The sequence below is a fragment of the Ichthyophthirius multifiliis genome (assembly GCF_000220395.1).
Source record: "Ichthyophthirius multifiliis unplaced genomic scaffold scaff_1120509251254, whole genome shotgun sequence".
NCBI lineage: Eukaryota > Ciliophora > Oligohymenophorea > Hymenostomatida > Ichthyophthirius > Ichthyophthirius multifiliis.
Window position 1 is genome coordinate 61655 of NW_004086053.1, and position 25255 is coordinate 86909.

The 25255-nt window shown below is 16.6% G+C and overlaps 3 protein-coding genes across 3 annotated transcripts, besides 31 other annotated features; 2 read left to right on the forward strand and 1 right to left on the reverse strand. All coding sequences in view use genetic code 6, as the record gives it.

The window, feature by feature from the left end:
* The first annotated feature begins 1327 nt into the window (after positions 1–1327).
* Positions 1328–1369: a microsatellite.
* Positions 1370–1472: 103 nt separating this feature from the next.
* Positions 1473–1547: a microsatellite.
* Positions 1491–1577: a microsatellite.
* Positions 1527–1575: a microsatellite.
* A 12-nt stretch (positions 1578–1589) lies between the features above and the next one.
* IMG5_170130 (hypothetical protein) lies at positions 1590–4034 on the forward strand (the record flags this gene model as incomplete). The annotated part of the gene is made up of 3 exons (XM_004029901.1): positions 1590–2429; positions 2558–2985; positions 3290–4034. 3 exons carry the CDS (start codon positions 1590–1592, stop codon positions 4032–4034), a joined length of 2013 nt encoding a protein of 670 aa, XP_004029949.1.
* Positions 2745–2794: a microsatellite.
* Positions 3096–3130: a microsatellite.
* A 114-nt stretch (positions 4035–4148) lies between the features above and the next one.
* Positions 4149–4202: a microsatellite.
* Positions 4203–4655: 453 nt separating this feature from the next.
* Positions 4656–4681: a microsatellite.
* A 1314-nt stretch (positions 4682–5995) lies between these two features.
* Positions 5996–6030: a microsatellite.
* Positions 6031–7671: 1641 nt separating this feature from the next.
* On the forward strand, positions 7672–10058 carry IMG5_170140 (hypothetical protein; the record flags this gene model as incomplete). Its single annotated transcript, XM_004029902.1, has 5 exons — positions 7672–7960; positions 8046–8293; positions 8454–8557; positions 8608–8675; positions 8890–10058. The coding sequence occupies 5 exons, from the start codon at positions 7672–7674 to the stop codon at positions 10056–10058; spliced, it is 1878 nt and encodes a 625-aa protein (XP_004029950.1).
* Positions 8571–8606: a microsatellite.
* Positions 10059–10139: 81 nt separating the features above from the next.
* Positions 10140–10173: a microsatellite.
* Positions 10174–10252: 79 nt separating this feature from the next.
* IMG5_170150 (vacuolar-type h+-translocating inorganic pyrophosphatase, putative) lies at positions 10253–12883 on the reverse strand (the record flags this gene model as incomplete). The annotated part of the gene is made up of 5 exons (XM_004029903.1): positions 10253–10362; positions 10498–11133; positions 11179–11384; positions 11476–12434; positions 12579–12883. The coding sequence occupies 5 exons, from the start codon at positions 12881–12883 to the stop codon at positions 10282–10284; spliced, it is 2187 nt and encodes a 728-aa protein (XP_004029951.1). The 3' UTR covers positions 10253–10281.
* Positions 10381–10473: a microsatellite.
* Positions 10454–10503: a microsatellite.
* Positions 11398–11470: a microsatellite.
* Positions 12436–12544: a microsatellite.
* Positions 12440–12490: a microsatellite.
* Positions 12454–12545: a microsatellite.
* Positions 12480–12551: a microsatellite.
* A 3141-nt stretch (positions 12884–16024) lies between the features above and the next one.
* Positions 16025–16050: a microsatellite.
* Positions 16051–17187: 1137 nt separating this feature from the next.
* Positions 17188–17268: a microsatellite.
* Positions 17269–17530: 262 nt separating this feature from the next.
* Positions 17531–17567: a microsatellite.
* A 25-nt stretch (positions 17568–17592) lies between these two features.
* Positions 17593–17624: a microsatellite.
* Positions 17593–17627: a microsatellite.
* Positions 17628–18200: 573 nt separating this feature from the next.
* Positions 18201–18266: a microsatellite.
* Positions 18267–19084: 818 nt separating this feature from the next.
* Positions 19085–19114: a microsatellite.
* A 356-nt stretch (positions 19115–19470) lies between these two features.
* Positions 19471–19533: a microsatellite.
* Positions 19498–19537: a microsatellite.
* Positions 19538–21992: 2455 nt separating this feature from the next.
* Positions 21993–22040: a microsatellite.
* Positions 22040–22111: a microsatellite.
* Positions 22076–22107: a microsatellite.
* Positions 22112–24826: 2715 nt separating the features above from the next.
* Positions 24827–24857: a microsatellite.
* The last annotated feature ends 398 nt before the right edge of the window (positions 24858–25255 follow it).

Genomic DNA, 25255 nt, shown 5'->3' on the forward strand with positions numbered 1-25255 from the left:
CCCAAACTCTCGCACTTTAATCCACTGAGCAAGTAACTAAATATTAATTACATGGAGAAATATCATTACTAACAATACTACTGGTATGTCCTTTAAGATTAGATAAAAGAAGTCCGTTTTGAGAACTCCAAATTTTAATTAGACCATGTTCATCGCCTGTGAAAATTAATTTACCACTTTTATCGTATGTTACGTTGTATACGGGAATATATGGCTCACCTGTCTCTTCATTTACTTATCCAGATTAGACTGTGTATGCATGTCCAAAACAGGTTTTAAGGTGTTGAAATTTTAATGTAAAGGGGTCGGTTTATATATGATTTTGTGAGTTTTTTTTTTTTTATTTTTGGGTTTTTATGAAGATATCTCGTTTAGATTTTATTGCTTTTTTTGGATTTTTTAAATGAGATGCTGTTTCTTAGATGAGGGTTAATGGGAGTACTTTTTTTATTGTTTTGGGTATATTTAAAGATTGAATTTTAATGAATTCTTCTATTATTATTTCTAAGTCTGGTAAAGTCTTTTATAAGTTAGTTTTTAATTGAGTTTATTACTAATATGTGTATTCTGGGTATGTGTAGTATTTTTCGCCGGTTATTGTGAGGGATTTTCCTAATATATTTTTATCTTCGATTGCTTTTTGTAAAGTCTTGATTATTGGATTTTCTACTTGGTTGTCTTTTAGGAGAAATTGTAAGATTAAGTAGTATAAGTGACTCTTTTGAACTGGTTTTTCTAAAATTTATTAATTCTTATTAGTTGACATTAATATTATTTAATTATTTTTATTTTTTTATTTTTAGATTTCTCTCCTCAATTATATGTAAAGTATATTAATTATATATATATAGTTTTATTTTTATTTTATAATTAATTTTTTTTTTAAAAAAAAAAAAAAATTTCAAGGTAATTATATATTTATTTTAATATCATAATTTATTATTTTTTTAAATAAAATGATTATCTTATTTATTTTACTTATAAATTATATGTTTTATATTTATATTTCACATAAAAATAAGGCTTTTTTATTTTAATTATCAAAATAAATATAAATAAATATCATAAACTAAAAACTAAATTGCATTTATATCAGATATATAAATTGTTTTATGTAAAGGTACAAAAATATATAAAATTAAAAAATATGTCAAAAATCTTTTTATTTAAAAAATGAAAAATTCATTATAAATATTTAAAAAATTTAATAATCAAATATAATGTTTTTTTATGATGTTATAATAAAATAAATATTTAATATTTTACTAATGATAAATTCTAATTTTTTTTTTTTTTTTCTTATATATACAAAATTAAAAAAAATGGATTTTTTCTATATATATATATTTTTTTTTTATAAATAAATATTAAAAATTTATTGATTATAATTATTATTATGATAAATTTTTTATATAAGTAAAAAATTAATTTGTATTAAGGCAATTTAAAATAGAAAAAAGTATTTTTTTTATTAATTAAATATTAAAGAATATTTTAATATATTAATTAATAATTATATTATTATAAATTATTTTATATATTATTAAATTTTAATTATTTATATAATTTATATTTAAACTAATTAAAAAATGCATAATATTAAAAAATTAGATTTTTTCGGCACATTAATATACATAAGATACAAAAACGATTATAAAAATAAAACATATTTAGGGTCTATCATATCATTAGGTATAATAATGATATTAATAGCCTAAACATATTATGAAATGAACGATATTGTAAATAAATATAATCCAGTAGTAACTTAAAACGAAATATATAAATCTGATTAACAAAAATTTATATTAAATTAAGAAAATTTAACTATTTTATTTTCTATTGAAAATAATTAAAATAATTTAATTAATGATAATTAATATTTTTAATTTGAAGCTTTTTAATATATAAAAAAAATCATTCTAAATGAAAATTCAGAAGTAAAAGATTAAATAACTTAAAAAATATAACTTAAAATAAGCTCATGTGAAAATATTAAATTCAATAATGAATATTATGATAATTTGAATTTTAAAAATAAAATGTTTTGCTTTAATTATGAAGATAATAATTAATAAATACCTTATATATAAGGTGATTAGGAATTAGATAACTATAGTTCAATTAAAATATATATAAAAAAATGTAAAAATGAAATAAATGATAAATGCAAAAGTGATTAAGAAATATAAGAATATATTAATGATTCTAAATTTAATGTTTATTTTAACAAAATAGTCGCTTCTCCATATAATTTTACTAATCCATTTTAACAACATATACAAAAAAATTAATTTTATATAAACAATGGATAAAAAAAAGAAATATAAATGAAATTTAAAAATAATTATGTATTATCAGATATAGGTATGTTTTTTTAAGATAAAAAAGAAACTAAAAAAACATTATTTACTTAATTCTGTGAATAAGTAATATATTTCAAACAAAATATTTATTTAATAATGTATATAAATTTATATATTTATGTTTATATATAATTATATATTTACAATATTTTTATTTTTTTTATAATTTTTTAAATCTTTATTTATTATAGATAGATGCTTCTGATAATTAATAATTTCTTTCTTTTGAACTATAAATGGAAAGCAATATGTCAATAATATTTGATAGAAAATATAAAAAAATATAAAATCTACTCTCTTCAGTAGGAGGTATCGCTAAGTCTTTAGTTTTTATAGGATATATATTTATATTTCCTATTAACTAACTAAACTTAAATATTAATTTGATTAAGTAATTATTTTAATTTAATTTAATAAATATTTCTAATAAATAAAATTAAGATAATTAAATTATTAATAATTCCAATAATAATAAATAATAAATTAATAATAATTTTAAAGAATCAAATAATATAAATATTATAAATTTAAAAAATTAAGAAGAATAATGTATGAATATAATACATAATAATAAAATAATAAATAACACATAAATTTAAAATCTATAAAGTAATAAAAAGTTATTAATTCAGAATGAAAATAAATAATTAAATTAAAAAAAAAATTAATTGATATTTAATATTTAAATGAAAATTAAAATATAGATTAAGATAAAAATTAAAAAATTAGTAATAATAATAATTAATATAATAATGATATTAATAATGCAAATTAAATAATTAAAAATTAAACCTTTAATATAAATTAATAATAAGAAAGTATTTTTCAAAATATTTAAAATTAAAATTTATTAAATTCTCCTTAAAATATAATTTCCTAATTATCTTCTATATAATAATAAATATAAAATTCTTAAATTATAGAAGAAAAAAAAAAGAAAATAATTTAAATAATAAAAAATTACAAATTACAAATTAAACTAATAATAAATTTATGCATTATACATTTTTTGATTATTTTTGTTATTACTTATGGCCATTTGGGAAAATCGGCAAAAAGAAAAAAGTACTTTAATATGCCATAAAAAAAATACAAAACTAAATGGATATAATATAAATAATAAATAAGCTTTAAGAAATAGACAAACTAAAAACTTTACTTTTAGATAAAGATTAAATAAAGCTATTTGAATATTTACCTAAATAAGTTATTTCAGTAGATTAAAATTATTAAATAATCAAAAAAAATTAGGAATAAAATTTAAATTAAGATGATGATAGTATATAAGAACTATTTCCAGATGAAAATTTAACTTATGAATAAAAAGCTTCATAGGCGATTAATTCTTATTAAAAAATTAAAGAAAAAAATGTTTTGAGTTATATTGATAAAAAATTAATTTAATATTTTAATTTAGAATTTTTTTAATAAAGTTTTAAAAAATATAATTTAAATATAGATTAAATTATTTCTAACTCAATTTTCTATTAAAAAAATTTATAGAATAAAACTAATAAAGAAAGTTTATTTAAATAAATTATGTATAAATTAAATGATAATTAAATTAACGCTGATTTCGATAATATAATTGATAATGAAAAATTAGAAAACGAAGGTGCTATATAACCTTATATTTCTAAATAACTTAATACTAAACGTTTTTTATGAAATCCGAATATAATATATGATTTTTATAGAAAAAAAATTATGTAAAATATGAAAAAAAATTCTATTAATTACGTATATATATTATAAATATTGTTTATATAAAAAATCATTTTCATTTTAAATTATATTTATATATAATATTATTTTATAATTATATTTAAATAAATACACTATTTAATTAATTTTATTTTCAAGTCTATTTTTATTTAGTTATACTCAACAAACATTATTTTATTTTCTTTTTAATTAAAGGAGAACTTAATTAATGTAATTATTTTTAAACATTAATCAATTCTTAATAGTTTAACTTATTAAAATCTTAATAATTTAAATACTGATAAAATAAACAAGTTATCTCAGCTAAAACTAAAATATATCTAATTTATAAAAAATAGAAATACTAATTTAAATCTAAAAATTAAAAAAAAAAAAAAACCTAAATAATTTTTCCTTATTTATTTAATTTTAAACTAATAAAAAGTTTTCATCTTTTAAGAATAATTTTTCAATACTAAAACCTAAAATTAGAACTTTCGGTATTAATTAAATTAAATTGCTAAAAACCTTTATATATATATATATTAATTACTTAATAAAGCTTTTGTTCTTGCATAAAATAATTAATTAAAAGAAGTAATTAAAAGAAGAATAAAAAAAAATCCAAAATAAAATAAAAAAGTTGTCAAATCAAAAATATTATTTGCTATCCATTATTAAATATTTTTAAGTTCATCAATTCCATTAAACAAATCATTCAACAATAAAGAAACTTTATCTGATTATTCACTCATTTATTTATACATAGATTAAAAAGAAATATTAATAGCATTTTTAAGCGTCTCAATATTACTTTTACTTTCCTTAATAATATACTTTATTATAAATAATAAAAAATTATAATACTTTTAATTATTAATTAGTCATTTAAGAAAGTTCATATTATTATTAAATTTATTATTCCATTTTTTATTATTCTTTAAATAGTTAATTAGACTTATTAATATTCTCCTATCTTTAATATATATTTTAATTTTTATTTTTTTCAAATAATATATAATTTACAAATATAAATTAGATTTTATAGTGTTTTCTTATATTGAATCAATCAAATTTTAAGTATTTTTTTACCAATTCAAAGCTTAATAATAAAAGCATATATTTTCTAAATGAGTATAATATGTAATATATGTATTCCTTAAATTTTATATTTAAATAATCTATTTTTAATATATATATATAATACCAACTATCACCTTAAAGATTAGATGAACAATCTTCAAATTTTTAATCTTCTTCACAATTATATATTTATTTATTAGATTTTAAAAAATGACAATTGGATATTTTAAGTGCAATCTTATTTTTTTGTTATATTTAAATAATATAAATTATAAAGATATTTTTAAAAAATACTCTGCTTTTTTAATCATCTGACATTTCTGAACATTTTTCGTTTATACTTTGTATTATAGAACCAATACATGAAGATGTTTGAGCGGATTTTTACATGAATATGAATGAATCTTTAAAAACAATAAAAAAATTATTTTATAGTTTAATATTACGTTTAATTCTTTCAGTATCTTATTCAGAAATATTTGGAAACTTTAATTATTATGTATCTAGTTTTTGTATAAAAAAATAATAAATTACTAAAATAAATTAAATTATCATTATAGAATTTTTTAATAAATTTCTTTGTTTTTAATTATTGATTTTGAAAAACTTTATGTATATAAATTAATTTGTTAAAAAATTTAGAATTTGAAAAATTCGAAAACATTATATATAAAAAAATATAAAATTAATTAAAAATAAATATATATATAAATAAAAAGATATATTATATATGCATATATATATTAAGATATAATTAATATCATAATAAGATATTATAAAAATAATTAATATATATTTATTTTAACTTTTTATTTAAAATAAATTTTTTATTATATCCTTTTTATTTAAAATTAAATATATTTAACATTTAAATATAATATTAATAAATAAATTAATTACTAAACATTTTTTATTTTATTTATTAAATTAATAATAATTTTTTCATTTATATTCTTTTATTATTATTTGTATATTTATTAGATTTTTATTTATAAAGCTATTATTTTATTTTTTTAATGTTATTTTTCTTTAATATAAAAAAATACTTTTTTATTTTATTTTTGTAATTCTTTTTTTCAAAAAACACGATATTTTTAAGTTTAATTTTTGTTTATTTTTTTATTTTCATTTTTTTAATAGTCATTTAATTTATTAAAAAAATAACTTATGATATTTTCCTTTATTTTTTTAGATTTTATGATTTATTATTTTTATATAAATTTATCTTTTATAAATAAAAATATATTAAAAACTTTAAATATCAAATTAATATTTTATAAAAGATTATTATATGAATTTATATTTAATTATATCAATTATAAACTAACAAGATAAAATAGCATATAAAAAAAAACTAATTAAAAAATCAATTAAACATTAAAAAGAAAAACTCTACTTAACAAAAATTAAAAAAATAATAGTGGAATAACAAACAAAAAATAAGTATTAACATAACAAAAATATGACGTAAAACAGTAAATCGAAATTATTATTTGTAATTAAAATTAAAATTAGCAATATTTGTGTATTAAAAATATATAAAATCCCAAATAATTTTACAATGAATTTAAAGAATTATTTAAGAAAAAGAATTAAAATAAGAGAAAAAAGCAAAACTTTAAAAGATTATGAAATGATGATAAAAAGGTTTTAAGAAGAATATAAGAAAATAAAAATATGGAATACTTTATATTGAAATATTAATTTTTCTAACAATTTTAAGTCAATAAAAAACTTATATTATAATTAATTTATAAATTTTATCTTTACTTATGGTTTTTATTTAGTCTGAAAATTTTCCATATATTTATTTCATTTGATTAAGATAAATGAAATCAAGGAAAACAATATATGTTTAAAATATAAAAATATAAAAAAAAGGAGGATATTTATACTTACTTTTTTTAGAAAATTAACAAATAAAAAACAAATAAATAGAATAGAATTCTTTAATTTGAAGAATTTCATATTTTTTAATTATAATATTTTATATTTTGTATTGTATTAAAATATGGCGAAAAATTTTAAAGATGTTTGACCATGTTATATATAAAAAATAAATTAATCATAAAATTTAAGTATTAATAAAATACTTAATTCATAAATTTTAATATAAAAATACTTCATGAATTATTAAAAATAAAAAGGATTAATAACTTTATATATTAAAATATAAATATATTGATTATTTAACTGAAAGTGTTCATATATATATATAATTATTAAATATAATTTAATCTTATTAAACATTTAAGTATTACTATTTTAAAATTAAAAAATTATATAATAAAATTAATATACATATAAATAATGAAAAAAAAATATATATATTTATTTATATATATAATGTTTTTAGAAAGAAAAAAGAAAAAAATTTAAAAATAACAAATATTTAAATTTTTATTTTAATAAAAATATTATTTAATCATTCGAAAAAAAAATAAAAAAAAATACGTATTTATTTTCTAAATAATTTAAAAAAAATAAATAAAAAAAAAGTTAAGATAATAATTAAAAAATGGAAGAAGAAATAACAAATCAACAATAAACAAACCAAAATTAATTAATTAAATAATTAGTTGAAGCAATAGAAGAAAATCTACGAAATCATTTTCCTTAAAACGCAGTCTTTTTAGCAGAAAGACTACTCGCAGAACATGATAATGAAGACACAAGAAGTATTTTAGCAGAATGCTATATGGCCGAAAACAAACATTATAAAGTATATGAAATATTAAAAAATTGTAAATCTGAAATAAATAGATATAAATTTGCTTTAGTTTGTTTAAAATTAAATAAGTATTAAGGTTTTTTGATTTTTTATGATATATATATAAAATATTAAAATTAAGAGATAATTTTTATAAAAAATATTTTTATATATATTATTAGATGGGGAAAAAGCACTTTTGGATTTTTAAAATGATTTTATTTTTTCTTAAAAAAGTAAAGGAAATAATTTAGAAAATATTCCAAATGGAGCCTATGGCTATTATCTTTTAGGTTTAATATTTGAAGGATAATAAAAATTTGCAGAAGCTAAAGAATAATTTATCAAATCTCTCGATTTAAATCCTACTTTATGGGTTGCTTATGAAAAACTATGTAAAATAGGAGATTAAGAAAGCCTTCCAATTAAAGTATAATATTAGAAAAAAAAAGAAAGAAAAAAAATTATATATTTTTTAAAAAGACATATTATTTTTAACATTTATTAATATAATTTTTTTATAAACAAATCAATATAATAAAAATACAATATTAATATATTTATATGATTTTAACTATAAAATTAAAAAGGTTTTTTGTGAAGGAAAATATAGATAATATTTATTAAATAAAAAATCACAGCCATCTAATATTTTCTAAAAAGTTTTAAATGACCCAAGACCTTTAGAAGTTTAGTATAAAATATCAAAAAATACAAAAAAAATAAAAATATAAAATAAAATAGAAGTGAATAAGAAATACAAAATATTCCATAAAACAAAACTAAAATGCAAGCTTAAATTTACTAAATGAGTAAAAATAAATAAAAAAAATCAAATAGTAATAAAAAAAAAAGACCTTGCCACTTTAAAACAACAATTAAAACTTCCTACAAGTTCTCCCTAACAAACCACTTATATTCCATAACAACAAATACCTAATATTCCTTAACAAAAACTCTAAATAAGCCGCAATAATAGCAACTCCCGCAATAATAGTCAAAAACGTAAAAAATCAATCAAAACAGTCATCTAACTTTAAGGCTAATAAGCTCCACAAGATCCCTAATAACAATAGCAATAACAATAACTTTACTAACCTAATAACTAGCAATTATTCACCTAATTACTCCAAAACCAATAATAAATTTACTCCTAAACCCAAAAATTAAGCACAGAACATTACTAAAAAGACTTAATATCCTTACTAAGGTCCTTAGGAGAGGCTTTCTATCACATGTCATTATATATGTGCAAAGAAGCAATTGATTATTTTAATAAACTTCCCCGAAATCACTATAATACAGGTTGGGTATTAGCAAACATCGGGCGATGCTATATGGAAATCGTGAAGTATTCCGAAGCCGAAAAAATGTACGCGGAAGCTTTAAGAATAGAGCCTTATAGACTTGAAGGAATCGAATACTACTCAAGTTGTCTATGGCATTTAAAAAAATAAGTCGAATTATGCTATTTAGCACAATAAGCTTTAGAAAAATCTGTATTTGCACCAGAAACATGGATTGCAGTGGGAAATTGTTTTAGTTTATAAAAAGAACATGAAAATGCTTTAAAGTTTTTCACAAGAGCAATTTAATTGAATCCATAATCGGCCTATGCCCATTCTTTGTGTGGGCATGAATTTGTATATAATGAAGACTTTGGAAAGGCAAGGAAATCTTTTCAAAGTGCCTTAAATTTAGATATGAGGAATTATAATGCGTGGTGGGGGTTGGGAAATATACTTTATAAATAAGAAAAATATCAACGAGCAGCTGAAAGTTTTCAACATGCTATTAATATCAACCCAAAAAATCCGGTTCTTTATTCATTTATGGGAATGACGTTGGCAGCTGATAGGAATTTCAAAAAAGCTTTAAGTTTCTTCGAGATTAGTGAAAAATTAGACCCGAAAAATGGACTTAATAAATTCTAAAAAGCAAATACTTTGGTAAAACTTGAAAATTATGAAGCCGCACTAAAAGAACTTGAAGAATTATATAAGATGATGCCAAAAGAAGCACCTATACCAATGTTAATGGGTAAAGTTTATAAAAAATTAAAAAAAACTGACAAGGCACTTAATTATTTCACTCTAGCTCTTGATTTAGAAGGAAAAGATTCTCAAAGAATTAAAGCTTTAATAGAAAGCTTGCATTAAGAAAATTAAGATTTTGTAGAAGATTTGGAACTGTGATTTAGTTCATATTTTTTTTGGTATATTATTTAAACTATAATAATTTTTTTATGTTATTTCTTATTTTTATGAAAAATAATTTAAATATATATAAATATATATATTTATATATAAAAAGATAATATTTAATAGTATAACATAATATTAATTAAATAAATTCTAATATAATTTTTTTTTATAAAAAAAATATAAAAACAATAATAAAGATTATAATAAAAAAATATCATTCAATAAATAAAGGAGCTAAAACTAAAGTAATGGTTGAAAATAGTTTTATTAAAATATGAATAGAAGGCCCAGCAGTCTATAAAAAATAAATAAAATATATATAAGTATAAATGATATATAAATATATAATTATATATATATATATATATATATATATATATATATATATATCTATATATATCTATATCTTTTAATATCTTTATATTATTACATCTTTGCATGGATCTCCTACAGTATCTCCTGTTACCGCTGCTTTATGAGTTTCGCTTCCTTTGCCTCCTAATTCTCCAGATTCGATATATTTTTTAGCATTATCCCATGCTCCTCCAGCATTATTTAAGAATAGAGCCATTAAAATTCCTGTCGAAGTTGCAAACATTAAAAAGGAACTCATAACTTTAGCTCCAAGTAATTATTTTTATTAATAAATTCCAATATATTTAAAAAGTACCCCTACTATAACAGGTGTAAAAACCGCTAAAAGTCCAGGTTTAACCATTTCTCTTAGACCTGCTCTGGCTACAATTTCGACACATTATTTATAATTAGGTGAGATTTCTCCATGTAGAATTTCAGGATGTTCCTTAAATTATCTTCTTACTTCTTTTATTACATCTTAAGCAGCATTACCAACTGCTGCGATTGTCCAGGAAGTAAAGATAAACACACACATAGACCCTATTAGTCCTCCAATAAATATTTCTGGTTAAGTTATATCCACGGATGTTATTTTAGTTTTTGAAAATAGATTAACCTCGTCAATAAACGCACTAAATAATAAAAAACAAGCTAAACTTGCAGAACCGACTGAATATCCTTTTGTATTAGCTTTAGTAACATTTCCAACCTTTTTTCAATTTTATAAAAAAATAAAATATAAAAAAGTAATTACAGCATCCAACTTATCTGTTATTTTTCTAACTTCAGCTGGTTATTAAGATAATTCAGCAATGCCTCCTGCATTATCAGCTATAGGACCAAACCCACTCATAGAAAGTACATATACACCAGTACAAAACATTCCCATAGTAGAAATTGCAGTACCAAAAAGTCCTCCAATATTATCTCCTTTTTTATTTTAAATTCCTGAATTATCGCCTAAAAATTAAAAATATACATATTTATATAAATATATATATATATATATATAAATATATATATTTTTATATATATATATATATATAAATACCTAGATAATAAGAACCTAATAAACCTATAGATATAATAATAATAGGTAAGCCTGTACTTTCTAAACCTACACTTAACCCAGCAATAACATTTGTAGCATGCCCTGTTTTGGAAGCTTATGCTATATTTCTAACTGGCTAATATTAATAATCAGTATAATATTAAGTTACTTCAATGAAAAGATAACTAACTAAAATACCTATCATTCCGCATAAAGAAAAATTAATCCATGCATAATTATTTCTCTCAGGGTTTAAAAAAACATAACACAAATATATAAACCCTATTATTCCAACTGACATAGATACCCTATATCCTCTTTTCATAATCACTAAAGGATCTTCCAATTCTCCATAATTGGTATCGAATTCTGGTAAACCAGCTTTCGTATTTACAAAAAATAAACCAATAGTTGACGCTATTAAATCCAAACAGTGTACTGCTAAAGGAAAAAGCATAAACGAGGCCTATTGACTCATTGAAAAATCAGCTTCTTAGGCTAAAGTAGCACCTAAAATCATCGCACTGAGAATTTCTGCGGAAATACTCTCGAATAAATCAGCTGCTTAACCAGCACAGTCTCCTACATTATCACCTACTAAATCTGCTATAACGGCAGGATTCCTATGATCATCTTCAGGAATGTCGCTTTCAATTTTCCCGATAATATCAGCTCCAACATCAGCCGCTTTAGTGTAAATACCGCCTCCTAATTAAGCAAACATAGCCACAAAAGAAGCTCCGAAGCCAAATCCGATTAGCAAAAGAGGAATTTATCCGACAATATCTTAAGCTGAATTAGAAGAAGGTAAAGTATATTTAAAATAAAAATACTACATCAAAAATAAACTACTTATTCCCAAAATAGCTTATGCAATATTTATTGCTGCACCAAAATAACCTCCATAAAAAGCAACTTTTATAGTTTCATTATAACATTTAGTAGCAGAACTGCATGTTCTATAAAATAAAAAAAATTAAATATAAAAAAATTATATAAGTAAAATATAAATATATTACTATATATAAATATATATATATATATATATATATATATATATATATATATATTTATATTTATTTTATTTTTTTATATATATTAACCTTAAATTTGCTCTCACACTAACCCACATTCCTGCATATCCTGAAAAGGCAGAACATAAAGAACCTAAACAGAAACTTATTCCTGAAAAAATACTCATAGTTAAATTACTAATTGTAAGTATTTCTTTTTCACCGACTTTTATTACTAATGGTTCTCTGAAATAATATACTAACATAATCATTATACAAAATACAAAACTCAATTTAAATATTGTTCCATATTGAGCTGTAAAAAAACCTTCAGAACCTTCTTGTATGTATTTGGCCATTAATTGCATTTCTTCAGATCCAGTTCTTCTTTTCATTATCCAGACTAAAATATGAGATGCATATATTAGGGCTTATACAGATATTATAAATGTTATTATTAAAAATTTTATAACTAAATTTATGTTCAGAAAACTCAAAAAGTAAAATAGAACAAATGGAAATGCCAAAAATATTATTTTAGCATAGAAAAATATTCCAGAATCTTATAAATCATTGTGATAATATATTAGAGAATCTGTAATTTATTTTTATTTTTTCATTATTTTTAAATATATTTTGTTAGTTTTTATATAAAAAAAAAAATTATATATATTAATATATTATTATATGTATATATTTTTTATTTTTAATAAAATAAGTTAAATATAATAAATATTTTTTTATAAAATATGAATTTTTTTTCGTTCTATAATATTTTTTTTTTTATTATTAATTTTTCTTTATATCTTATGTATTATAAAATTAGAATTATTTAATAATATTAAGTTGTAATGAGTAATTTATATTTTTTTGTTTAAATATTATAAAAACATTTAATAATATAAAAAAAATATAATTGCTAGAGTATATATTTAATATTAAATTATAATAATTTTTTTTAATATAATTTAAATAATGTATATATATATATATATTAATTATTTTTTATTTAAATAACACTATAATATAACACATGTAAAAATAATTTTAAATATAGAAAAAAAAACATTATTATATAAAATAAATAATATATATATATATATGTTTATATAAAATATAAAAATATATAATATTAATAAAATTATATTGAAATTTTTTTATAAAAAAAATACTTATTCATATGTGTTTCTGTAATAAATAATTAAATAATAATAATTAGTTCTATTTTAATAAAATATATTTTTAAAATATAATTATATATTATATTTCTTTTTATCCACAATTTTAATTTTTAATAATAAAGAAACAAACAAAATGATCAGATAAGAATAACTATAATAAAACTAACTATCTATAAATTCATATACCAATATTTATTAATAATAAGATGAATAAAATATATATTAATAACATTATAATGATTAGTACCAAACGAATTTCCAAGTATCGTAATAAAATCTCCGGTAGATATTAAAAAAGCGTCAAATTGAAAGTTAAAATAATCAATATTTTCTTTTTTTTTGGACATATATATTGTCAAATATATCAATTATATTATTATTTTTGATAAATAAATTATCTAAAAAATTTATGTTTTTATTTTTGATTTTATCAACATTTTTGTTAATTATAAAAAGGATTTAATATATCAATTCTTTAACCAAAATACACAATAATTAAGAAGAGTAATAAAAAATATAAATAATAAAAAAAATCAGAAAAATAAATAAATAAAACATAGATTTACAATTAATATTTCACAAGAAACAAATAATAATATTCGTTAAAATAATATAAATAGAAATAGAAGACAACATTAATAATAAAGATAATATAACTTAATAAATAACAATAATATTAATATTTAAAATAATTTAGATTAAATCATTTAATAAAACCTAATTAGATAATAATTAATTTTTAGTTATAATATGTAACGCTTATTATATAATAGATTATAATAATAAAATTATTTTTCTGGTATAAATTCTAATTCAAGAACTTGTTTAATTAATTATTTTTAGTTTTTATAGTAACTAAGGTAAATACTTTTGGTATAAAATTATGAAAATGATTTAACTATTTTCGATTTATATTAAAATTAAGAAAATTTTAAAGTCTTATCTTTTTCTGAAATCGAACATAATAAAGATAATATATGTTCTATTTGTCTAGAATATTATATGTAAAATACTTAAATTATTTAACTTCCTTGTAAACATTATTATCATAAATTATGTATTTAAAAATGGCTTTTTATAAATATTTAATGTCCTCTTTGTAGATAGCCAGTTTAAATTTGAATTTGTTTTTATTATTTCCTTATTATTTATGTATTTTATATTTTTATATAAAATATAAGGGTAACATCATTTCTTTTTTATACATAAAAAAATATAATATTATATATTAAAAAAAAAGAATTAATAATAATATATATTAAGCAAATAAATATAATTTAAATAAAAGTATATATAATTTATATCTGTGCAAGATATTAATTGTATTCTATTAAAATAATATGTTTATAATTTAAATATAAGAAAAATAATAATAAGTACTTTATTTAATTTACATTTTTTTATTATAATTTTTTATTTACTGCTAAGTAAATTCTACTATTCTTATCTTATCTTATCTTATCAACTATCTATTTTTATCATTATTATTATACATTAGGTTTTAATATATAAATTATATAATTTATGTATTTCCATATAATTTTCTATAGGATTTAAGCCTGTAGTATTAGGTGGTTGTGGCAGAGTTTTAATAGAATTTTATATTAGCCATTCTTTTTTCAAATATCATACATATGGCGTGGAGAATTATCATGAATAATTTTATTATTTTAATTATTTAATCTTGTTATTTTTTAAATAATTTTTATAAATAAATACAATAATGATATTATATATTATATTAATTTATAGCATTAATTGACTCTTAAATACAATTTTCTAAAATGCTATTAAAAATTTATTAAAAAAAGACTTGTTAAAAATTTTATTTTTAATATTTAATATAATATTATTCTTCGTTATATATATAGATTTACTAGCCATTTAAAGTCTTTTATATCATTTGATGATATATTAGAAAATTCATATTAAAAATTTAAAAATTTGTTGTTTATTGTTGATTTTAAAAGCAATCAAAGTATCCAACCAACTATTCTCTATCAAATATCTATAGAAAATTGTATTCCTATTTTCTTTATTTTAATAATAATTTTATTTTTTTACATTGAATTATCTTTATTATTTAATTTTAAATTTATAAATTAAATTATATCATATTATTATTTTCATTAAAAATGATAAAATTATTAATAATTATGAATTTAAATATGATATAAATAATTACATATATGCCTTTTTTTATATAGATAATTTTATATTAGTATAAAATAAATAATTAATTAGAATTTTAACAATTAATTAAAATTATATTCAAGAAATTAAACAATTTAAATTTATTTTTATAAATAATATAATATTATGAATAAAATACAAATATAATTTATTTACTTTTTATATATTATTATATTATTATATTATTAAGTTTATACATTAAGACAATCATTCTAATAATTTTTTTGTTTTAATTTAATTAACTATTATTATTATTTATTATTATATTAGCATATTATATTATTTTTAAATATTAAGAAAAATTAATATATCTTTAATTATTAAACAAACGTGTTTATATTATTTTTAAATCATTTAAGATTATGTTTTTTTTTAATTTATTATTAAATAACTTATAATTATATAATAAATTATTTTTTATTTTCCAAGTTTCCTATTTAATTTCAACGAAATGAAATAATTACATAAATGAGAAAAACTTCTTTAATTTAAAATGGATCTTTTTTTAACAAAAAAAATACGTTTGTCTTCCAAAAATATTATGTTAGTATTCATTTTATTAAAAAATATATCTAACAAAATAACAACATATAAATATTAATGAATGTTTTAATTAACTAATTCTTTTTTTAAATTAAATAGACTTATTAAATAATCTGAAATATTGTTTCTATAATTATAAAATAATTTAATTAATCAAATAGACTAAGAAAAAATTATGAAAGTTTTCTTTTAGTTTTATTAATTAATATTATATTAAAAAAAACAAAAATCCATTTTTTTCCTATATTTAAGATATAAATTAATTATTAATAATATTTAAAAAAATAATAAAATATAAATTTTGCTTATATATATATATAAATCAATAAATTTAATTTTTTATTTATTATAAAAACAAAACAAAAATAAAACTACTAATTTTAATAAATTAATTAAGTGAATACATATGTTTTTGTTTTTAAATAAATCAAATTACTTCTATATTATCTTTATTTTTTATTAATTAAGTATATTATTAATGCAATTAAGAAATAGACCTTTTATTATCACAATTTGGTTATAAATTTAAATTATAACTTTTATAATTTTGCTAAAATTAAATCTATTTATTACTTTTATATTAAATTAAAGCAATATCAGAAATATTATCTGCTTTTTTTAAATTGTTCTATAGATTTATACTAGCAGTACTCTAAGCTAATTATTTATATTAATCAATAATACTATCATGATAAAATTAAGCATTTTACCTAAATTATAAATATATTAATAATTATTTTTCTATATACATAAAAATATTAAAATATATTTTTAATAAAATTTATATACATTTATATATATAATATATATATTTATAAATATATATTTATATATATATATACATATATATTATATTATAATATTTTTAATAATTACTTCACTTATTGTATTTTTTCATCTATTTTAATAGGTATTATATGTGAAGGAATTTTACAATTTTTTTTTTTTTCTGTGTTTCTTTTTTAATTTATAATATTTTCTTAGATTTCTAAATTTTTTATTTTCCATTCTTTTATCTAGTTTTTATTTTATTTTTCATCTATCAATATTTTTATAAGATTTTAATTATTCTAATGTTATATTAAGTATTTTTTATTTTCTTTTATATCTTTAATTAATTATTATAAATTTTTTATTTTAAAAAATTTTTTATGTTTAAAAATTTATTTTTATAAATTAGCCTAATTTTATTATTATTATTATTATTTTTATTATTATTTTTTATTTATTTAATTTTATATATCTTTTAAATATTCTCTTTATAATTCTTTATATTTTTCTATTTAATTTAAAGCCATATAATGATTATCTAATAAATAGGCTTACTTGTTAACTTCAATTTCTGTTTATCGAAAATTTAAAATACTATTTTATGTATTGCTTTTGTTTTATTCAAACAAACTTTTTGAACTTCCATGTATGCAATATGCCTTCTTTATATTTTTATATAGTTAAAATAAATTAAATTATATTGAAAGAATTAATACTTTTAAATGTAAAATATTTTTTTAAAACTAACTTTCCTTTTTATCATTTATATTTTATCGTTCAGTTATTTTATAACATTCGTTAATTAGATTTGAAGAAGTAAATTAAGGAACTTCTTGCATTTTTTTACATATAATTGATTATGTAAAATATTCTAAATTTTAAATTGGTTTATTATTAAGTGAATATATTTCTTTTATTTGACATGTTGTTGGAATATTATTATATGTTTACAATTTATAAGGTTTTTTAAAAAATTAATATTCCTTATAATATTAAATAAAATGAAGTAAAATTATAAAATAATTATATTATATATATATATATATATATATATATATATATATATATATATATACATATATATAAATATTTAATACTTCATTATAACTTTTTGATGTTTAAGCTTTTTTATTAGAATTACTTAGTTATCTATCATAAATTCTAAAAGACTTATATTTTTATTTTTTAACATTTAAAAACATTTATCTTTTTACATAGAAATTTTTGATAATTATTTTTATTCAGTATTTTTTTCATCTGATTAGTAATTTTTAGAAATACTATAAATATTAGTACTTTCATCGACATTATTTAGACTATAAAAATTATCTTTTCTACTCCTTGAATATTTTAAATCAATATTTTCTTACTATTAAGTATATTTTACAATAAACATATTTTTATTTTATTCCTTAATATTATTTTTATCATATAAATGCTCATTAAATACATCATTAATATTTTTTTTTTTATGTAAATTCTATTCTTTTATTTCATCTAATTTAGTTATATCTTTTTTATAAACCTCCCTTAAAATTTTAATAATATCTGAAGTTTATTAGAAGTGTTCACAATATTTATCTCTCCAATATTTTTCCTAAGAATTTGCAAAAACCATTAACTCAATATTTTTAGGTAAAAATTATCTTGTCAAAAAGCATATTAGATTCATTGTTTCTGTATATTTTTGTATATTTTCCTGAATTTCATATATAAATTGGAAATAACCTAAAACCATTATTAGTTCTTTTATATAGTTATTATATTTCTTATTTAGACTCTTTATTAACTTTTATTTTTAATTACCATCATAATCACTTATTGAATAATTATCTATACAATAAATAGATATTAGTTTTTATAATATATTATAGGTTATATGTAGTTCATTTAAACATTAATTGTACCTTTTTAAATTTTTTTTTTTAATTTTTTTTTCGTTTTTTCTCTTACTATTAAGTTTAGAAATATATTAATATTAATTCTATTTTTAATTCACGTGATATTTATAATATGTTTGCATTCTATTTTTAAAAATAAACATTAATTATATAATTTTTTATTTAATTTATTATTTACGCTAGATTTATAATAGTCTTATTTTTTGAAAACATGATTTGCTATATATAAATATTTCATACTTAATTCATGATTCTATTACCTTTGTTTTATATAAAAATAATATTTTTATTTATTTATAATTTATATCTTTATTTAATTATAAAAATATACATTTTATTTATTTAATATTATAAAATGCATATTTATAATAGACTTTTCCAATATTCTTCAATATAAAAATTATCTACATAAAATAAAAATTATATAATAACAAAAATATTTTATAAAATAAAAATAATAGAAATACATATATTAATCTATTAGTTTTTATTTTTATTATTATCCTCAGTTTATAATTCATTATCAAAAATTAATTATTTGGAAACTTTTATTAAAGGATACTAAAAAATAATATCATGCCAAATTTTAAGTTTATCAATAGAAATTTATAAAATCTAATATGATGAATCATTTTTTCCAAATTTATTATTAGTTTATTATTTTTTTAGTAATCTTATTACACAATAAATAAAAGATCTATTTTAATCTAATACTTCTAGATTATCTAAATCATCTTAAATTAATTATTTTTCTAATTTCAATAAGTATTATATTACCTTTGTATAATTCCCTTTCTAAATGAGTTTTTTATAATTTTATTATTATTATTTATTTATATTTTTCATTTTTTTTATTTTTCTAAACTGTTTATGATATTATTTTTATTATATTTTTTTTTAAAAAAATAAATGATATTATTCATTGAAATATAAATTATATATATATTATAAAATATTTTTTTAAAAAAAAATATTATTCACAAAAAAAAAATATAATAAAAAAGGAAAAAAAAAACTTAAAAATTCATATTATAAATATATGCCTAAAGAATAAGAAAGTCAAAGAGGAATTGTCGAAATAGTTTAATAAATTTAATAAAGATATAATAATTAATAAAAGTATATAAAATAATATTGATGAAATATTAAAATAATAAAAAAGTAATACTAATGGACAAACAAATGAAACAAACACAAATAATCTTTTATAAAATTAATAAATGTAAATGGAAACAACAATATATGATTACAATGAAAACATATGTAAACAAAAATTATTTATTTTAAATAAATAATTGAGTAAAAAATTAAATAAAAAGACATCCAAAATAATATAGAACAAATACTTTTAAATTAAAATACTATTGAAAATATAATAAATGTAAATAAAAAGACATTAAAAAAATATCCAAATATAATAAGGGTTAAATAGTAGACAAAAAGGAAATTTAAATATTTATATGTAATCCATTAATAAAAGAAGTTGAAAATATATTAAATCAAAAGTATATTTATTATATACATATAAATAAATAAATTTAAAAAAGATTTTATTTTTAATAAATTGAAAACAATGACGAATTAATAAGTTAATATACACAAGCATTTATATTTTTAGAAAAATCTATATTTAATGTCATTAAAATTATATAAAGATAATGATATAGAAGGTCCTTTTTTAATTATTAATAAGATATTAAAACGCAAAAAGAATTTTTATTTAACACAAAATTTAAATTTTTCTCATTTTCTAAAATAAATATCCCAAATAAAAAAAAAATAAATTAATTTTCCTTTCGAATAAAGTAAATTATAATTCCAAGATAGCCATATATCGAATTCTTATGAATATTTAATACATATAATATTAGAAAATAACGCCTTTGAAATATTCTCATAAATCCTTTAGACTAATAATAATATAAATAAGACCAAAGAAATAATAAAATTAACAAAAAAAATCGCTTTTGAGAAAATAAAAATAGAATACTATATCCCTTTTATAGAAAAAATAATATAAAAAATAAAATAAATACCCCAACAATTCATAATATAATTAAAAACCTAATAATAAAATATAAACGAGAAAAAAATTATTAAAAATCTCTAATAAATATTACAGAATACTCACTTTGACTATGAAAAAATAATTTTGGAATTCGAGCTTGAAATAAACTTAGCTTTCCTATAAAGCCAATAATTAAATTTAAGACTTATAGGGATAAAGAACTTGAAATAATTAATAAACTAAGAAAAAAATAATAATTTCCTTTAAAAAAATAATAATATATTCTCATAATGTATTCTAGATAAAAATATATTTGAAATAATCTTTAATGAAAATTCTTATCACGAAGAAGTTTTCAAAAATTCACTTTCTTTATTAAAATTTATATATGAAAATAAAGGATTTTCTTAATAAAAAATAAACCTAATTTTTTAATTTGCATAAGGTAAATATTTTACTTTAAAAAATAAAGTTTTTGAAGTTTTCGAAGACTTTATTTCCGCACTTTAATATTAAGATTTATAAAATTTAGTACTCTAAATTTTAAAAAAACCTCTATAAGAAATCGATTTAAATACACTTAATGTTATAAAAGCTATAGGTTCTAATAATAATTTGATATAAATTAATAATGATGATTATATTTTAATTAATTTATAAGAAAAAGGACAATAAAAAATTAATTTTTCTAATAATCTATTAAATTTTAATAATGATATTATTCAGGAAGAAAATGAGTTTCTTAATTATAATTTATATCATTCTATAGGATTTTAATTATTTTAATATTTATGGACGATTATATATGAAGGATCTATTAATTACTAAATTTCCTTTGAAATTATATATAAAGCAATAAATGTTGCAAAAGATTTATTCCATAATACTTTCAAAATATATAAAAATGTAAAATAATATTATAAATATATATAAAAAATATTTATAAATATATATATTTATATACATATTTTAATTTTATATATATATTTATTTTTATTTAATTTTTTTTTTATTTAGATTTTAATTATAAAATGTATTGAATGCATAAAAAACAAGAAATAATTGACGAATGTATATTTTTATTATTAAATTGTATAATATAAAATTATTTTCCAATCTATGATTAATAAAAGAATATTTTATTCTAAAACATTTAAGGTCTAATATAAAAACTAGAAGAAGAATACTAATTATCTTTCCGTATAATTACTTCCATTTCAAAATTGAAAGATTCTATAACTAATCTTTTAGAAGATTAAAAATAATATAAAAACCATATAAAAAATAACACTTTTTTAGGAAATAAAATTATATATTATTTGAATTAATAATCATTAATTTAAAAAGAATAAGAAAATACAGATGAAAAAAATTTAAATTTAATAAATTAATACCTTAAAATAGTCGAAGAAAGACTTAATTTTCTAAAAGAACTTAAAAAAAGAAGCGAAAAAACCTTTTCTTAATAAGAAATGGATTTTTTAATAAAAATCCATTGCGAAAACGAACTTCATATTAATGAAAAAAACCTTTTTTTTCTTTCCTAAATTAACTAATAGACCACTAAAACCCTTTAGAAAACCCCCATTTTTTCATACTTGATTAAGATTGTATTAAATTGATATTCCAAAGCCTTTTTTTACAATATGATATATCCTATTATACCCCTTAAGTCTTTTAAACATATAAATAATTCTTTTTTTTCGTAAATTGTGCCTGTAAAATATTCATTCCTTCAAATTAAAACAGTTTTTTAATCACTTCTAGTGATATTTAGGTTTTTTAGACTATATGGGATGTTTAATAGAGTTCTTTTTTAAGTGAAATATCAGAATAAGCTTCTTAACTATTACTAAGAATTTTACAATTTTAATTTTAGGAAATAAACATATATATAGAATTAAAGAATTTATATGTAATTTAAATAATGAAAAACATTGAAAGTTTCCACCAAAAAAAGCAATATAAATAACTATAAAGGACTTTAGATTTATTAATGAAAATTTTAAAGGAAATTGATAAAAATAATAATAAAAATGAAGGACATATGGAGAAAATTAACCTTTAAATAATCGAAAAAAACAGTTAAAAACTAATAACAAATCTCTTAAATATAAGTCTAAATATTAATATAAAAGATTTATAGGAAAAAATATTGAAAAAATTAGAAAATACTACTGATAATTTTATAGAACTTTTTATTAATAAGAATATACCATTAGATTCTAAAAATACACTTAAAGATTACTTTAATATAAACTAAAAGGAATATAAAATATTTTTTTAAAAAAAAACCAGGAAATTCTTTTAGACTCGCCTATAAAAAAGCTTTGTTAGAAAAAAATGACTCTTTTTTATATTAAAATATATAAGAATTGAAAAATCTAGTCCCTTAATTTTAAGACGAAGAATTTTTAAAGGCAATATTATTGGAAAAAAACAATAATTTATCAGATGCGATAAATATGATTTTTGACGAGGTTTAAATGTCTTATTTTTAGGTGAAATTTTAAGAATAAAATAAAAAAAATCTTTAAGAAAATAACAATAATGTTTCTTTTTCCTTTTAATAAGAAAATATATAAAACATTCCTTTTTCTTAAATTATAAGTTAAAATTAATTATTTTTTTAAAGTCTTTTTTAAGTACTAAATGTAGAAAATAATAGTATATAGGAAAAAATGTGGAATATAATTTAAATTTTACCCTTAGATTTATAATAAGAAAATTTCGTTTTAGACCTATTATATAAAGGAGGAAATTGGAATGAATTTTTTTTAAATTAAAATAATTATAAATTACTATATAGTCTATAAATTTTAGAAAAAATACTCTTTTTTTAACCCCAAGATGAAGATATAGAAGATGATAATTCAAATTTTATATTAAAACATTAAAATTTTATACAAAATGAAGGTTTAGAGTCACTTTATTAATTTTTAGTTTAAAAAAAGAAGATTTTTTCAAATTAAAATAGTAATTTTTAAGATGAAAAAAATACACTTTTGGCCTATTAAGAAGCTAAATTATGCTAAATATTATTTTAAATAATTAATTTTTATGTATTTTCGTTAGGGATAAGCCTAGATGAGAAAATAAAAGATGATTTTTTAGAAAATAAAGAATTTTTTCAAATATATAAGGAACAATAAATATATAGATTTACAGAAAATTTAAAGAAAAATAATTTTTTAATAAAAAAAATGGAAAACATAATTAATTTTGAAGAAATATGTTCTTTCAGTTTATTTTTAATATTGAGAATATCTGATCTTTAAAAATATAATAACCTAGAATAATAATAATAAAACGAAATAGAAAGTGAATTAATAAAAAAATCTTTTTAGAATATTCTCATATGTACTTATTTTGAAAAGGAAAAAACTTTCCATATAATAAAAAATTAAGAAAACTTCAAAAAAATGCTTCTAAAAGATCTATTTTGTAATAAAAACGAAAAAATAAGGCAAATAACGCACATTTTTTCTATTCTATATTCAAAAAAAAAACCGGAATATTATAAATATTTTATTTTCGAAACATTAGATTTTTATTTAGAAGAAAATCTACAAAAAAATATAACTTTTAACGAATATATACTAACTATTAACGATTCTTTTTCTAATAATTATTTAGATAAATCATTCTTCTTTAAAATAATAAATCTAATATAAAATAGACCAATTTATGAAAGTAGATTTTTAAACAATGAAGATAAAGTAATAAATAAAAATGAATGCATATATATATATAAATTTATATATTTATAAATATTTTTTGTTTTTCATAAAAAAAATAGGTTTTATCTTCTTTAATTTTACTTACGTAAACAATGATTTCTATTGATAGTAATTTGATATTATTAATCCCAGAATTACTTGATGAATTTTATACATATTTATTCTATACAGATAACTAAGACTACATTGAAATGCCTAAATGTAAGAACTAAAATACACGAAAGTAAGTTTTTAATCTATTGTATTATCTTTGCTTAAAAAACAATTAAAACTATAAAAAAATACTGGAATATATAATGAAAAATTATGAATAGTTAAAAAAAAATACCTTTATCAATTTAAGATATAAACGTAAAACCATCACATGGTTTTGTAGGACTTAAAAATTTAGGAAGTACATGTTATATTAACAGTTTGTTATAACAATTAT